This window comes from Chaetodon trifascialis, chromosome 16, assembly GCF_039877785.1.
Source record: "Chaetodon trifascialis isolate fChaTrf1 chromosome 16, fChaTrf1.hap1, whole genome shotgun sequence".
In the NCBI taxonomy this organism is placed as follows: Eukaryota; Metazoa; Chordata; class Actinopteri; order Chaetodontiformes; family Chaetodontidae; genus Chaetodon; species Chaetodon trifascialis.
Genome location: NC_092071.1, coordinates 21,753,854 through 21,769,866, shown reverse-complemented (window position 1 = coordinate 21,769,866; position 16,013 = coordinate 21,753,854). Strand labels below are relative to the sequence as shown.

Here is a 16,013-nt window from a genome sequence, read left to right as displayed (position 1 = left end):
TGTGGAGTGGGTTAGTTGATGCATATGCACGCTCATTTACATGAACGCCAACAGTGGAGGAGGGCTTTCCCATGTATTGGCTACTTTGAAGACCTTAATCAGTTACATCACCGTGGTGGAAATGGACAAATACTGCAAATCAGCTGAGATAGAGGGAGAGAAATAAGTAAAAGAGCTGGATGGCTAAGAAGAGGAAGAGGAGAAACTCCTGTGAATATGTAAACAAACTCTAGCTCCTGCCACTGAAGCTAATACACAAAGGCACATCAAGATAAAGAAGAGGAGGAGGCAAAACAACCATATGAGACATTCATAATGCTCCATTACCCTTCCTAAGTGACACAGCATTGAAATGACAGGATGTATCAGATTTAGCAACTTCTAATATTATTCCACATGAATATCAAGTGAATCAGAGCTTGATGTAGACGCTGGTTAAATCCCAAAGACCCAGAGCCACAGAAGTTAGCTCATACACTGTGCCAGTTTTAAGCCATAGCCTTTACAGCAGCCATGTATGATTTTCTTGTCCATGGGATTTAAAATCTTCTTAAATTACTCTAGGCCAAAGTAATAAACTAACAATGAATAATCCCTGAGTTCTGCTAAAGTGGAGTGAAAGCTATGCTAGTGGCATGGCTTTATTGATGGCAATGTCAGTCTGTTGGTTAATTTGTTGAGTACTTGGTTTACTAAGTATCTGCAAAACTGTTGGCATGCCCATCAGCCTCAACTGTACCGTATAAAATTGCAGCTTGCTAAGACACTACCCTGTGATGGTAAACGTGGTAAACATTGTACCTGCTAAACATCAGAATGTTTGCATGTTAATGCATGAGAGATACAGCAATACAGTTTGCAGCACAAGGACTATCCCTAAAGCCATATTTACACACTATCGTTGACAGTGTATATTTGCTACCCTGCTGCACGTGAGCGAGTGGGAATGTACTCTTTTCTGCAAGCATATATGTTCCTTCAAAATCTGTGGTTGACATTGTGTATATGTCCAAACACATGTCGGATTGATATCAATGCAAAAACAGTCTTCCTCCTCCTGCACACTCTAGCCAGGTTCCACCTCACACCCAAAACAAACTGAGTATTTCCAGTAACGTGTGAACCCACCTGACACGCACAAATGTGCCTGATGCCTGACATTAAGATACATCCTGGGTGATCCGATTTCCTTTTCGTCTTGTTCTGACTTTGTCCTGCCGATCTGAACAGGTGGAATAGCCTGTATATATATATTAGTTCTTGAAACAATTTTTATGATAGCTGTTAGCCTGTGTGAAACAAATCTGGCGATGTAATAACTTTGGCCTTCTATTGGAAGCAACATGGGCAGTAATGAAATCTGAACAGTGGTCAGTTGCACAACTGACACATGATAGACACGCGAGATGTGACGTGGCTGTCTACTTGTGACTGGATAACCCAATACACATGTTAACGCCAAGTGTAAACAGTTGAAAGGGCAACACTGGACAATGTCCAGACCTGAGAAAATGGCTTTTTTCGTGTGTGTGCCTGGTGGGGGTGGCTCATGGATTTCAATCACTGACCACAAATTTCGCTCACATTAACTTGACAATTATGCTCATCTGTTTTATGAATTTGGAACATATCTCACTCTAAGCTGAAGTCAAAGGTTGGTAGCCCTGGAGGACTGATACTAGTTTCTTGTCTGCACAGTAAACATTAATTTACACACAGTCAGCAGCCGGTTAGCTTAGCTTAGTCTGGAGTCCTGCTGTCACCATGAAAGTTGCCAGGGAACCAGTGAAGTCACTGTACCTGTCCAAGGAATAGTTTGACACATAACCCAATGCAAACTGGAAAATGTTCTTTTTACATTTTGGTTTTAAACAAGTGAGACATAACATGTTTAATTTGTGATCATGAGAGGTGGAGATAGGTGGATTTTCTTTTACCTTTGGACAGAACCAGGCTAGCAGTTTTTCCCTATTTCCAGTGTTTATGCTAACCAGCTGCTAGCAGCAGCTAAATATTTACCATACAGATACTATGAAGTATCAATTCTGTTATCTACAGAACCTCTGCAAAAAAATCCATTGAGTGTATTTCTATAAAAATGCTGAACTATTCCTTTAGTTTGAGACATTTACCCTCTGGTTTTACATAACAAAAAATTATACTTATGAAAGCATAATGGCATCAATCACTCAAAGTCATTGATTGATTAACTGTCTTGGACATGGCAATAATGTTAACATGAGCAAAATGTAGACTTTTCAGGAGGTGGTGAAATTGGTGATCTAATGTTTTAGTTCCTGCCTCCTCATTCAACAAAGTACTTGAGTATTTTTTTAGTAAGAGGTTTTTTTAGTTAAAGCTGTTATTGACTTCTGACGTTATTGACGTCTGAACAGTGCTTGAATGCACAATATACACTGTGCATGCTTTTAGAGAGTGGAAGAGCGGCATTATTTCTATTTCAGTAAAATTCCTCCCACCTCTGCTTGCTATACTGTCAAATGCAACTCTGGCTGTGCTGATAGATAGAGAGGGGGAGAGGCGAGGTAGATCTCAGGTGAGCTGAGAGGGAGGACATTAAACCCAGCAGGGAGGGATGAACGAGGAGATTATCTTAAGGAGTAAGGCTGACAGCCTGAAGATCATCTACATATTATACTACAGCACAGCGCAGGAGTCTATAGCCAACATACACGTATCATATGCATCCCAACGGAATAATTACAATTTTAATGCAAATCTGAGCAGAGTTTTGCGTTATTTCTCCAGAGAATTCCAGCAGTACGGCAGGGCACTAAATGAAGAATATTTGTATACTTGAGAGCGGTCTTAGTCATTTAAAACACTTGTATCATCAAAGCTTTCTGCTAATGGGCACTTGTATGAAAAACTGTTAATGACTAACCTATTATTCCTTAAATTGTTTTTATATGTTAATGTTTTTTTAATCTCTGATGTGTTCATATATGTAAATGTGTAGATACAGCTTTGCGTGGGTATGTGTACATCTACTGTATGTACTTTTGCATTTTTTTAGGGCTAACAATGGGTGCAGGAGTGGCTAGGTCTGCGAGAGTTTATGTCTGTGTACGTGTGAGTGTATTTGTGTTGTTCTGCTTTACATAATGCATTTTATGTATACTTGACTTGATTTGACATATGACTGAAGGCAAGTGGTGACTAAACCTGTTGACATGGAGGACTGAGAGTCAAAAATGCAACATGAGCAAACCACAGGGCAAAATGTGACTGGGAAATGTTTACTTAAGCTCAGGCAGCACTGATATGTGCAGACTGTGTGCCATTATTTGATTTGACCTCTGAAATGAAAAGTATCCATTTAACACACAGGTGATGTGTCAATTTGTCCCAGATGTGTGTCCATTTAGACAGAAAAAAAAATGCTGGAAAGTATGAATTGGGAAACATAGTTAGCATCACATAACTGCTGCATCTAACGAATTCCAAAACAAACAGAGAAAACAATGCTCTCACTCATATTTCTGTCTGATCAGTGCAGCTGCACCATGAAGCCTGCCAAATACTCCATGCAAGGCACCTCTCCACGAACACAAGTGTGTGGGATATGAAAACTCTGTTTATGTAACAAGCACACATACATCAGCTTCTTTGGGCCCAGTTTGACGTTATGAACCAGTAACCCACACAGAGGAAGCAGGGAGATGCTGTATTGGTGTATAAATGGCCCATTTGCATGAAAATGTGTTTTTCCAGAATACATTCTCAAAACATGCAAAAGACATGCATGTAAACAAGTTAGGTGTAAAAAGGGAAAGGGAAAACAGATAAAGAAAACCAGGTACAACGAGGGAGGTCTGAGGATATGCCACCCAGAAGAAACCTTTGTCAATTTAAGCGATTAAAAGCATAAATCTGGCCTACTCTATTGGCCTGTTAATTATTGTACTGTGAAAATAACATAAGGAACACAAGACTTTATATGTGATATGTGACATCTGACATAACCTACTACTTTACTACTAATACATTTCCACTTAGCCTACACTGAGACAGAGTTAAATAAAAGATTTATTACAAATAGAAGTCTTATACTATTGTCAGCGTGATTAAATTTAAAGCATCACAGTACACAAAAGGTCCCAGGTCCCACCCAGCCATCATTGGCTGCACTGGCTATACTTCAGAAATGTAATATGTTGGGATACTGATACTGATTATATACTACAGGAGGCAGTGAGAAAATATTTACCAGTATGGCTGGTTTTGATGTTAAACAGCCCACAAAGCATGTAATCTAGAATGAATGTTGAATATGCTCAACTTACAATCGCATGCTCTTTGACAGCTCCAATACAGCTAGCTAATCAGGCGTTTACCACAGAACACAACCAACACAGCACAGAGAACACCTTTTAGCACCTTCTCCACCACATCACTTTAGAAAACCCCTGTGCTAGAGATCGCTAGCTACCTGCTGTCAATTAAACTGCTGGCTGCCACAGCGTATCTGCACTCAGAACAAGTGACACACAGTTTGTCACAGCTTGGCTGCTTATTGTAGCTCTCTGATTGGTTACATGGTATGTCACTCTGCCTACTGTATATCACCCAATAACTTGACAGTTAGGTAATAGGCTACATTTAAGATTTTTCTTCAACACAAACTAGCTACTGTCATCATTTTATACAGCAAATATTATTAATCAGAATAATGCAGTTAATTATATCAGGTTACACACTAAGGCCAGCTTGTCAACCCTTTCAAGACTCAGCACATACATTATGGTTAAATACTACTGGCATTAAGAAACATAATAGCTACTTCACTAATGGTTAAAACTATAAACAAGCCAAAAAACAACCGAGTATCAACAGAAAGCACCATGTTCTGAACACACACACATCATAAAAATGACTGTACAGACACTGATGTCACAAAGAAAATGTGCATTTTGGAATCTAAACAGTGAACTTTACAAACTACTCAGCCCAGCACTGAAAGACAGGAAATGTGGGCCATTGCCATAGATTCAGCTTTCAGCAAACTTGATGCAAACAATGAGTGTGTGTGTGTGTGTGTGTGTGTGTGTGTGTGTGTGTGTGTGTGTGTGTGTGTGTGTGTGTGTGTGTGTGTGTGTGTGTGTGCGCCTGTCCAGAGAGTAGAACACTCTGCTTCACCTGGGCTGCAAAATAAAGATAAATATCTTCATGCGGTGCCTTTTTATTTGGCATCTACCCGGCTTTTATGTGTGTACTGTTGAAAAAATAGACTTGAAGCGTAAATAAACACTTCATGCCGTGGTTACACCCGTGAGACAGAGCTGAAATGTGAGCCTGCACAGAGCCGGTGTAGACAGCTGCATTGACTAAAATGAGAGAGAATCTGTTGCATGAGATGCGCAAGTAAGAAAAGCTGGTGTGATGAAGCTTGTCAGCAAGATTCCTATCAAAACCAATCATAAGGTAAGCTAACATTGCCATAGAGACCAGGTAATGCCATGGCTATAGTACCGATAATTAGTTATTAGTTATTAATAGAAAAACTGCAAATTTCAGTGAAAGGTGAGGAATCTGAATGCCTGAAAAGACAAATAAGGTAATAGGTGACTACATCCTTTCAGTCATGCAAAAATGCAAGATTAACAACATTACTTTCACAAGGAAAATGTCTTTATTATTTCTATTTTGTGATTTTGTGCAGAGCCCCTACCTGAAGCCTGTGATGACCAAGCAAACAGGAGCACTGAGTTACAAATTTGTGTATGCAAGAGAGTGAGTGTTAATCAACTCACACTGATTTATAGGCCTTATAGAGATGAATGTAGAATAGATTTTCTTACACCTTAATAATGGTGCAGTTTAATATGCAATGTATTAGCAAGTAATTACAAAAACATCTCATATGGTTTAATTGCATCACAATGGATAAACAGAATGTGGTACTGCACAATAATAATAAAAGCTCACGATAAAAGCTAATATATTTTTGAATGTGTTTCTTTCAGTAGCTCTGTAATAAGCTACAATCAGAAGGAATTTTGCTCCATTGCCACGTTGCTTTGCATCATCTCGGGGTGGTGAAAACATAAGCCATTTGCGGGAGAGAAACAAAGAGGCAAAATAAGCTGGCAGTTGACAGTGGAGGGCAAATCAAAGTCCTGGGGTTAAATGGGATTGTGGGTCAGATGACTAGACATCGTTGCCTTTCCGCTCACAGCCATCCTGCCTCAGAAAATATCAACCCCCCACCCCCACCGCTCACCAGCACTCTCTCTCTCCACCCCCCCCCCACTACCACCACCCACCCACACACACACACACACACACACACACACACACACACACACACACACCCAACAGTCCTCCATTTCCCTGAAAGGCGAGAGTATTTCGTCTTCAGTAACCCCTCTGCAGGAGAGTCCTCCCTTACTGCTACAATGCAAACACATTGTGAGCTAATCTATTATGTGGATCTGTGTGTCATTTTTAGAAATCTTGAACTTTTCTGCATCAAACATCATGACTTGAGGCATAACAAGACTAAAATCAAAGAGCAGTTAGACCAAAGATACACCTTGTGATGTCAGAGTGGCACTGAATCCTATAGTGTGCATGTAATATAGGGCCCTCATTATTTAGTCCTGCAGGAGCCTGTCCATACAGCACTATTATAAATCACCCTGATGGATACATAGTCAATTGAGAGTAACAGAGGCAGGCAATGGCTGAGAAAATGGCAGCAATCTGCATTAGAGTTGCACTCAGTCTGCACACAGATGAGTGCTCCTTTATTAATCATCATGTTTTCAGTGATTACTAGACCACAGTACATCAAAAACTGTGTTTCATTCATGTTAAAACTGCCTCCCAGTGTATCCTTACATACATCTCTTCCTGTCCTATACCTGGATTGTATGTATCAGACAGTGTGCCTGGTGACAAGGGGCTCTGCAAACACTGCCAGGCAGCAAAATACGTATCAACATATTCAGAGTGTTTAGTGCCTGGGATTAATCAAATTATAATTTAATCATCTGATCAAACAGCAATTAGCATAATCACTTCTGGGGAAGGCCTGATAGAGTGGAGACTGAAGCGGAATGGAGCTGGGGGCTAACAACATTTTAATGAAACATTTGCCAGAATGTTTGAAAATGTTACACATTTCGGGCTTCAGGAACAGAGCTGGATTTTGAATGCTAATCAGCATGGTGTGGTTATGTCTAATGAATGTGTCCAACAGTCAGCCACAGGGGAACAGAGCACCGCTGAAGTCCTTCATAATTTCTCAATTCAGGTGATGTCTTTTACAGTTTAACATGCAGTTTTTCATCACAAAAAAGAAAATAACATGTATTATTACAACGTTAATAATATTAATCATTTTTAATTTTTGTCCTAATTTAATTCCTGCACTCTCTGTTCCATATGATGAAGGCACACTCTAGGAGAGCAACCATTTCAACCAGTGTTTTGTGACTGTAGCAGTCCCCGGTCACCTCTGCCTGTTTTGTAGCCTGACTGTAGCGCAGGGACCTGACCGCTTGAGAGTCTCAGTCTCAAAATGTACTGTGCTTTCACTAATTACATACATTCACATATCTTGATTAAAGCCTTTTGACCTTGTTTACTCCCCACAGAATTCAAGCTCTGTATGTAACATCATTTCGTAAATAATCGTCTAATTTTTCAGTTTACCTGCCCTACTTGCCACTTGCACAGGGAACAAAGAGGCAGCGCCCTCACATGTTAACAAAGTCTAAATGGAAATCCACATTCAGTATCTAACAAATCAGTAGATTGGTTGCTATTGCTACCGTAGTGTGTGTCATTATTGGCCTTTTTATTTTGCTCAACTTGCTTTTAAATTTGCTTCCCTTGCTGAACTTACTGTTTCCGAGCAACAAATATCAATTTGAACTCTGCATTGCGTTTTAGAAGTAATTTACAAAATTTTAAACGTCACTGGCATGGATTGATGTTGTCTGAGCGCTCTGAATACTACTGAATTTATTTTACATTTCACATGTATGATCTTTTAACAACTGAAGAAAATACATTTTGTTTAGTAATCATTGCAGTGCAAGACCGCCTTTCATTTTGTACATCTCAGAAAGATGTGAATTATGTCAAGGCATTAGGAAATGTTGTTTCAAAATTTTCAACAAGGCTACAAGACGCTCTGTTAAAGACTACAACTATTGGACCTCAGTAAGAATGTGGGTGTTACTGTGGACTCACCACAAAGGTTACACCGAGTTAGAGGAGGCTCTGATATACTTACATTGTCCTGCAAGTGATACAACTATACGCAGTATAAACAGAAGATGATAAGAACACTGACACAGATTATTGAGGCACATGCTCACACAGCTCAGCTCACATGCATCTAATATGTAGCTGTTTTAGGGGTATTTGAACATACATAAAACAAACAGTGTGTCTGTCAGTACTTTACCCACTTCCCTCTCTTCTCAGAGATATATATAAATTGTATTAAACTGCATAGGAAATTACACACACAGGTATCTATATCCAGGAAGGGCATGAAGAAACCAAAGCAACAATCCCATCATCCCAATGATCAACCTTTTCTCCAACCAATAACATTCATAATGCAACTAAACTACTTTGCATTAGATACATTAGAATACACAGGACATTGCAATGCCACCTAATTGAAATGTGAGCCAAAATATTCACACTGAACATATGCAACATGCCTACTGGTGACATATTTTACACATATATTTAAAGCAAAAGCAGCAAACATACACAAAAGGCTCCAGCATTTGACAAGCACCATCGCTTCTGATTCCAAGAAAATCTGCTCAATGCAACTAAAGCATGATAAGGGTTCAGGCAACTAAAATCATTTGGCAAGATTAACAAAAAAAATACGCCCTGGTTAAATATTTAAATGTCAATGCTGACCTCCAGAATGAACACAGACCCTGATCTCTGGAGCAAGGTTAAGCACTGTGTTTGCGCGTTTCACAGCACTTGATGAAGGTCATCCTGCCTCTGACTAAATGTTGCCAGTAAACAGAAACCATTATTACAAACTGAAAATGTTTGTATATGATATATGATTGTATATGAACATAATGCATAATGTGCAGACGAGCCTGCTGATTCTCCTTCCTACAGTTTTTCCCTCCAGCTTTTAATAGCTTCATGCCTGACAACAGCAGCTGAGCAGATCTCTGTTCCAATTGCTATGAACACAACAAAGCTTGAAGCTCTTTCCATGTCTGTCTTTATTATGGCCACATTTATCATGATCTCAGACGGGGCCATGGTCACGACAGAGTAACACGTGTATACATTATATGCTGAAGTCAGTGTAAATGACCACTGCATGTCACAGAGTCACAGGTCATCTTAGCTGAGCTAAGCCCAAAAATGTCATGGTACAGAGACTGTCACCATCTGTTTTTTAGTTTTGTTTCCAAATGAAAATAATTCTATTATTATATATTATATAATAATTATAATTAGCCCGCTAGTACATCTTTACCTGTCATGTTAGAAATCAGTTATAAACTACATAACGAGTACAGAGCAATGGACAGAGTAGCTTGAACTCAGCTTAGCATATGACTTGCTGTACCTGCGTGGCTGCAGCATTAACCTACTGCCCTATTTTATGATGAAAGCCTACAGACACAAACAACACAACTAATTGTGATCTTGTTAAGTCACCAACCCAGTTAAGTGATGCCAAAAACTAAGGTCCACTGTTTTTACATTGTTTACTCACCAATACCATGTCACTGTCTCACTGTACTATTATGTACACATGCAAAGCTATTTTGCAAGAACACTGGAAATACATGTAACAGAAAATATCAAAGGAGTTCTGCTATCTCACTAAATTGTAGTGATGTACCAGTCAATTACTGCCCGTTCAAATAGAAAAAACGTCAAAGTGTAATTTCAGGCTTTGGATGCAAATTCAGTCACAGTTGATGAGCTACTAACGAAGACCTGTAATCTGCAATTGTGACGTCCACGTTAAGTGGCAGATGTATATGAATGCCAGATTTTGGTCAGCATCTATAACAATGTTCATTTCATCTACAAAACATTCACAAGCTTGGAAGTCTCTTAATAGCTGTTGTAGTATCTGTCTTTCTAATGACTGCAGAGCATTTTTCTACCCCATTTGCCTTGACCTTATTAAATTCAACTTCATTTTTTGCTGACATTTAATAAATCATCACACTGTTCACATGGCAGCTGCATCACAGGTTGTCATCAGCGAAAGCAAAGGATTGTTTTAACATTATTAAGCACAAAGGGCTAAATCAACTTCTGTCACTTATACCAGTAAAACGGTGGCACTCAGTGTGCAGAACACTGAGCACTACAGCTGGTAAAATGATAAAGAACAAGTCGTGTCTTTCTCCTATTGGATATGCAATACAGACTGCTGAGTCTTAATCAGTGTTCAACAATATAAGTATCTGATATATGAAAGGACCTAGAATAGCTGTGTTCCTGCATGGAAAACCAGGCTGATTTGATATGATTCTTTGAGCTTTAGATGCCACATAACACAAGATGACTCTGTGCCCCTCTTCCCCCTCTCTTCCTCCTCTCTTTCTGCCTCACTACACACTATCATCTCCTTAAGTATTCTGGTCTGGGTTAAATGAAACCTTTAACAGTTCAATGTGCACCCATTAACATATGCTTGAGTTTACTCTCGTCTGAACAGCAACACTATGGCGCAAGCACACACAGTGGGAAGATACAAAAATCTTTACCCCACGGCACTGACAAATCCCGGTGTGATTGACGAGCCCGTGAAAGCAGTATGTCACTAATACTTTCTAAGATTAAGCCTTATTCGAAATGAAAAGAAAACAATAAAAACAATCTAGCTAAACCTGACTTGTACACCTTTAAGTTCCTGACCTAAATTCAAACAATCACACAATACGTTACCAAGTGTGTCTGTGTTACAATAAACTAATTTAAAACTTAGAAAAACCCTCAGGCCTTTTAAAGTTGTTGTATATAATAACAGATTAGTTTCAAGCTGTGAAGAAATAATTGTCTCTAGTGATTAAAAATCAACAGAACATGTAATGCTAAAATGTGGGTTAAATAAATGTATCAATACTCTACCGCTGTGAAAAATCATTATGTGACGAATATACTGCAGCATCAGCAAATACAGTAGCTCTGGCCAGAACTAAAACACATCAAGACACAACTATTACTTACTTAAAAAGAATGATCACAGCATTCCCTGTGGCCTACATCGTGTTGACTGGTGTTCTGATATTAACGTGTGACTGAGGAGCTGAGCTCAGTTGTTGTTTGGTGATGTGTGTTGCTGTGACTCTGTCAGCCCATCCTGGCTCTATGTGAAGTGACAGATGTATACCAAAAGATACCAGTCTGCGCAGACCTAGTTTCCCACTGGCCTTAACGTGACCTCTAAGAAACACTGTTTCGGCTTTGGATAATTGGTCAGAACAATAAAACAGTACCAAGTGTGGTACACAACATCAAACTTTCAAGCTCCAGTTAGAGAAGGAGGACAAGCTTCACTTTTAGCACAAAGATGGATAATATAGATAGAGACTCTGGTTTGTGGATGCAAATGCAGTGCTGTATACAGAGGACATTTCTATAGGCTCTTAAGATTGTATTGTAACCACAACCACACCTTGTAAAAAGTCTGATCATACTGTATACTAAATATATTTTGAGGAAAACATGGTAGCTACGTGGATTATGTTTACTGGCAAGGACTTGCTATGTTTTTGTACCCCACTAAGTCGTAGGGGAGGTGGTCAGATCATAACCATAATCATGCCTTAGTTGCTACAAGCATATAGTGTACTGCAAGAGCTGGTAATGTCAAAAAGCAAATGTAACAGCTTGTCATACATTAAGTATGACCATTCTGCAACATAGCAGATACTTTTATTAAAAACATCCTCATGATATTGATAAGAAACAAATTAGTATATAAATATATATATATATAATCAGTATATAAATCAGAACTGATGAAACAATAGATTTCTCCCTCTAAATGACTCAGTTAACTACCAACAGATATAAGAATAAATTGGGTGAGCTTAACCGGTAAAATTGTATGCAGACACATCATTGAATGTTGTCCATACATGTGATATCTTCATTGTAAGCCGACCTCTCCTCTCTGTGCTTGACTTATCGTAATCTCTGTCCTTAGCAGAGTTAATATCATACCTTGGTTAGTCAGAGCAAAATTAACAGTCTAAGTGATGATGGCAGGTATTCAGACGCTCGGGTGTTATGTATCTTTAATCCACCAGAGTCGTTGCTCAGCATGAAGGAGCTGGGACACTTTTCTCTGCTGAATCTGTTACTTTGATGATCTGAATTGGGGGGGGGGGGATGTAGAAAGGAAGTAAATTCTGCTCCTACATTAATCATGTTCAATCAAGACTGGATTAAGTCATATGAAATAGATCATGCTTTAATAAGCAGAGGTACCTTTTCTCCAGCAGCCCCTTGCCATCCTAAACTGAAAGCTAAAAATACACATGCACAGTGATACTAAGAGCCAATTGAGGAGCTTCGCTGTATATTTACACAGCTTATTAGTGTCCAATTGAGCATGTGTCAGATTTCTCCCCGTGGCGTAGCTGAGCAAAAACAACATTATGCCATTTCCCCAATTTTATCTCTTCATAACTGAATATGTTGTTCCCATTCCATTTAGGTTTTAATAGACACTTCTGCAAGAGCACTTTAAAAGCTCAAGCACCACTGAAGTGAACTCCACAGCAGATTTTACTCTCTACAGCGGTGAATTGTTTATATCTACTGTAGATGAGCTTGCAAATGTGTCCTCAAATTGGCAAACGGCAATTCAGAGAATAATGGAGTTTGTACAGTTGATACTATTCATAAATGACCACTGCAAGCTGGAGCTGTGGGTGAAATCTTTTAAAGATATATTCTAGTAACAGGCAAGGCAAATATCAATACCTACATGAACAGCTGTAAAAGGATAACCGAAGCAGACAAAAATCAATCCAGACATTTCTGCAATCAAGAAAATAAGATCAAGTGTTGAAATGACAGGTGACTTCCATCAGGAACGAGTGACAGGCTGAAATCTATCAGGAAGCACTGCCAGGGTCACCTGAACACAGTGAAGTATTGCTCAAGTCCAAACCCCTCACTGCAGCAACACTCATTACCCAGGTCTCCATAGAGACAACCTCAGCAACCTGGACTGGACCAGGGCCCTAAAAGCTTTTATTTCAGGAAGCTACATCTCTCTGTCCACAAGAGGTACAAAGTGTATGATTCTGATGGAAGCTGCTCATTAACACTAATCTCTGCTGTTCAGTTCCGGGAAAACAAATATGCAGCAGAAAGAATACTGTCGATCAACAATCGGGGCCTTCTCATTCTGCCCACAGTCAATTGAGCATGGTACTGAAAATACAAAGACAGGACTGTCAAAATGCACTCTGAGCAATTCAAATTTCTGCCACAAAAACAACATCTGAATCTTTGAATCAATAGAAAAGGTCAGTGTCAAATGAACCAAATTTGTCGATATGAATGGCACTGCATCAGCAGCGACCACAAATGCAGCATTCATCACATTTACAAGTGCTGTTGTTGCCATTCAAAGTTTCCATGTAGATGTTTCTAGCAGCAGCCATTTTGCAACGCTGTTGCCTGGACCAAAGAGACTGAAAAAGCCATTCAAAAGCAAGGCAATAGATTGTGCTCAGCAAACAGAGAATTCAGTACAGCTTTGAGTGGGATTTGAAACGGACATCAGCGTCCTCTGTTTCTTAAAATTGTCTTGCCTCAGTTACAGAAAGGACTCTTTCTGCACCACCGTCACTGCTTTTACTCCGTTCTCTCCTATAAATAACCACTGCCTTCATTGAACCCTTCAGCATGGCCACAAAATGGTTTTCCTGTCATCTTTGCTTGACGCATCGCCCGCTACTCTCAATATACATTGAGTCCACTTTGGATTTTTTTAACCCCCTTCCCTCCGTCTACCTTTCAAAAGATCTTCTAAATACCCCAATTTTCTTTCGAGCTGATTTCTGCCCCCCAACAAACGCACATCCCACCTCCTACCCCACAGCCCCTTGTCCTCCTCACTGCCCCCCTTCCTCACACACCCTTCTTGTATTCGCTGTAAAAGAAAATCACCTCGAGTCCAAAAAGAAATACAATTGGCACTTATCAATCACTATCTTTTGAGGAATTTACTGTGAACAAAATAGCATCTGGATGTATTTTGCAAGACGTGCACTTGGGCAAGGGTGATAAGGGCTTGTCTCTTTTTTTTTCCAATTCAAAATGACTCCATGTCTGTGCTTCTAATATGGCGGGTGCAATGCCAGAAAAAAGCACAGCCAACCTATTTAATCCTTTTTCTAGATGATAGTCGACAGAAAGCACACAAACATGCAATCCTATGTGCAAGTTATTTAATTATTACCGAAAATAACAAAACATTGTTACTTATATTGCAGCATGCAAGTAAATATAGTGATTTTTTCATTAACATATGTCTGACTTTAGGGGTGTTTTTTTAATAAATTCTAGTGTGTATAAAGAAATTATTTCACTTTCATTGAGTGAATAATTGTTCTGTTTGAATGAAATTGAGAGGCAGGTTTGAAACATTTAGACATACAAATGGTGAATACACCTGGTAAACATGTAAATGTGTTCCAACAAAATTATTTACTGAATGATAATTTTTCATAAGCCTTATATGTGCAATAGTTCTTGAAAACCGTTAATATGCACATTAAGTATCTCAAAATGATGTTGGGAAATGCACCCACACTAAGGCCCAATGCAGCTTGATGAGAGACAATAAATAATGCTTTATGGTACAAACCGAGAATGAAACAAATTAATTATGAGATTTTATTTACGGCCTAGAATTTGCTTTAAAAAAAAAAAAAAGTAATTGTACAAAACCCAAATAAAAAATACATTAAAATGCCTTGTTCCTCATGCAGTACAGGCTGAGCCTATCACTCAGCCTACATTTCTCCCCTCTCCCTGTGTGTCTCTATTTGATAGAAGGCTTATCTTAAATGTTGCCAATGCACGAGTGGTCAAATGTCCTTAAACTTAAATTCTCTAAAGGTTAATGTTCATAGCCTACCTATCAACCCTCGAAAACCCCACTGCCTGTGCCAGAACATAGCAACAGCCTGTTCTTCCGTTCAATTTTACAGGAAAAAAAGAGAAAGAAATCAATATCCTCAATGTGGAATGCTTGCTGACTGTTTGTACTCAGCCCGGTGGGATAATTAACATAAACTTGAAGTTTAACGTGCACAAATGCATCACTTACCATTCAAGATGCACTGGGAAAAGATGAGAGCCAATATCCACATGCCCCGCTCCGTTCAATATCCAAGCTTATGCTTTTTCTTCTTCTCTCCCCGCACTCTTTCTTCTTGTTATTTCTTCCTTTTATTTCTTCAACAAGTCAATTGCAATGAAATAAAAGGGAGCTTGCAAATCTCTCTCTCTCTCTCTCTCTCTCTCTCTCTCTCTCTCTCTCTCTCTCTCTCTCTCTCTCCTGTCTCTCTCTCCCTCTCTTTCTCTCAATCCTTCACGTTGGGAAGATGAAGAGGAGGAGGTTTGAGCTTCTTCCTGCTGCTGATTGTCTCCTGGTACGGCGGGAGATAGTGTATGATCCACAACTGTGCGTCTCCCCTTTTTTGGACTGACCGCACCGCACCGCGCGGGGCCTCAGTGCAGCCGTCCCCCCGTGTCGGAGCGCTGCTCTGCGTGGAACATGAGGGAGCTCGGCTCGGTGCGCTCCGGTCCAGGTGAGCTGTGCCTCCGCTGCTGCTGCTGCTGAGTCAGAGGCTGGAGACGCATAGGACAAACTGCCTATGCGCACACCCAACTCCACGGAAAAACAATTAAAACAACAAAACAAAAAGCAAAAGGCTCCAAAATCGGAATAAAGAAATAATAAATAAATAAATTAGAAGTCTACGCACTAAAAACAG

The 16,013-nt window shown here is 39.6% G+C and overlaps 1 protein-coding gene across 4 annotated transcripts in view; it reads right to left on the bottom strand.

Annotated features, from left to right (window-relative positions):
* The window catches only part of dscama (Down syndrome cell adhesion molecule a), a 100,544-nt gene that overhangs the window by 84,369 nt on the left and 162 nt on the right, over window positions 1-16,013 (bottom strand). For all 4 annotated transcript variants that reach the window (XM_070982956.1, XM_070982958.1, XM_070982957.1 and 1 more), the window contains exon 1: window positions 15,344-16,013. This exon is cut by the window's right edge and continues 162 nt beyond it. In XM_070982956.1, coding sequence (XP_070839057.1) covers window positions 15,344-15,386 — 43 coding nt within the window. In that variant the 5' untranslated portion in view covers window positions 15,387-16,013. The remainder of the gene's footprint in view (window positions 1-15,343) is intronic.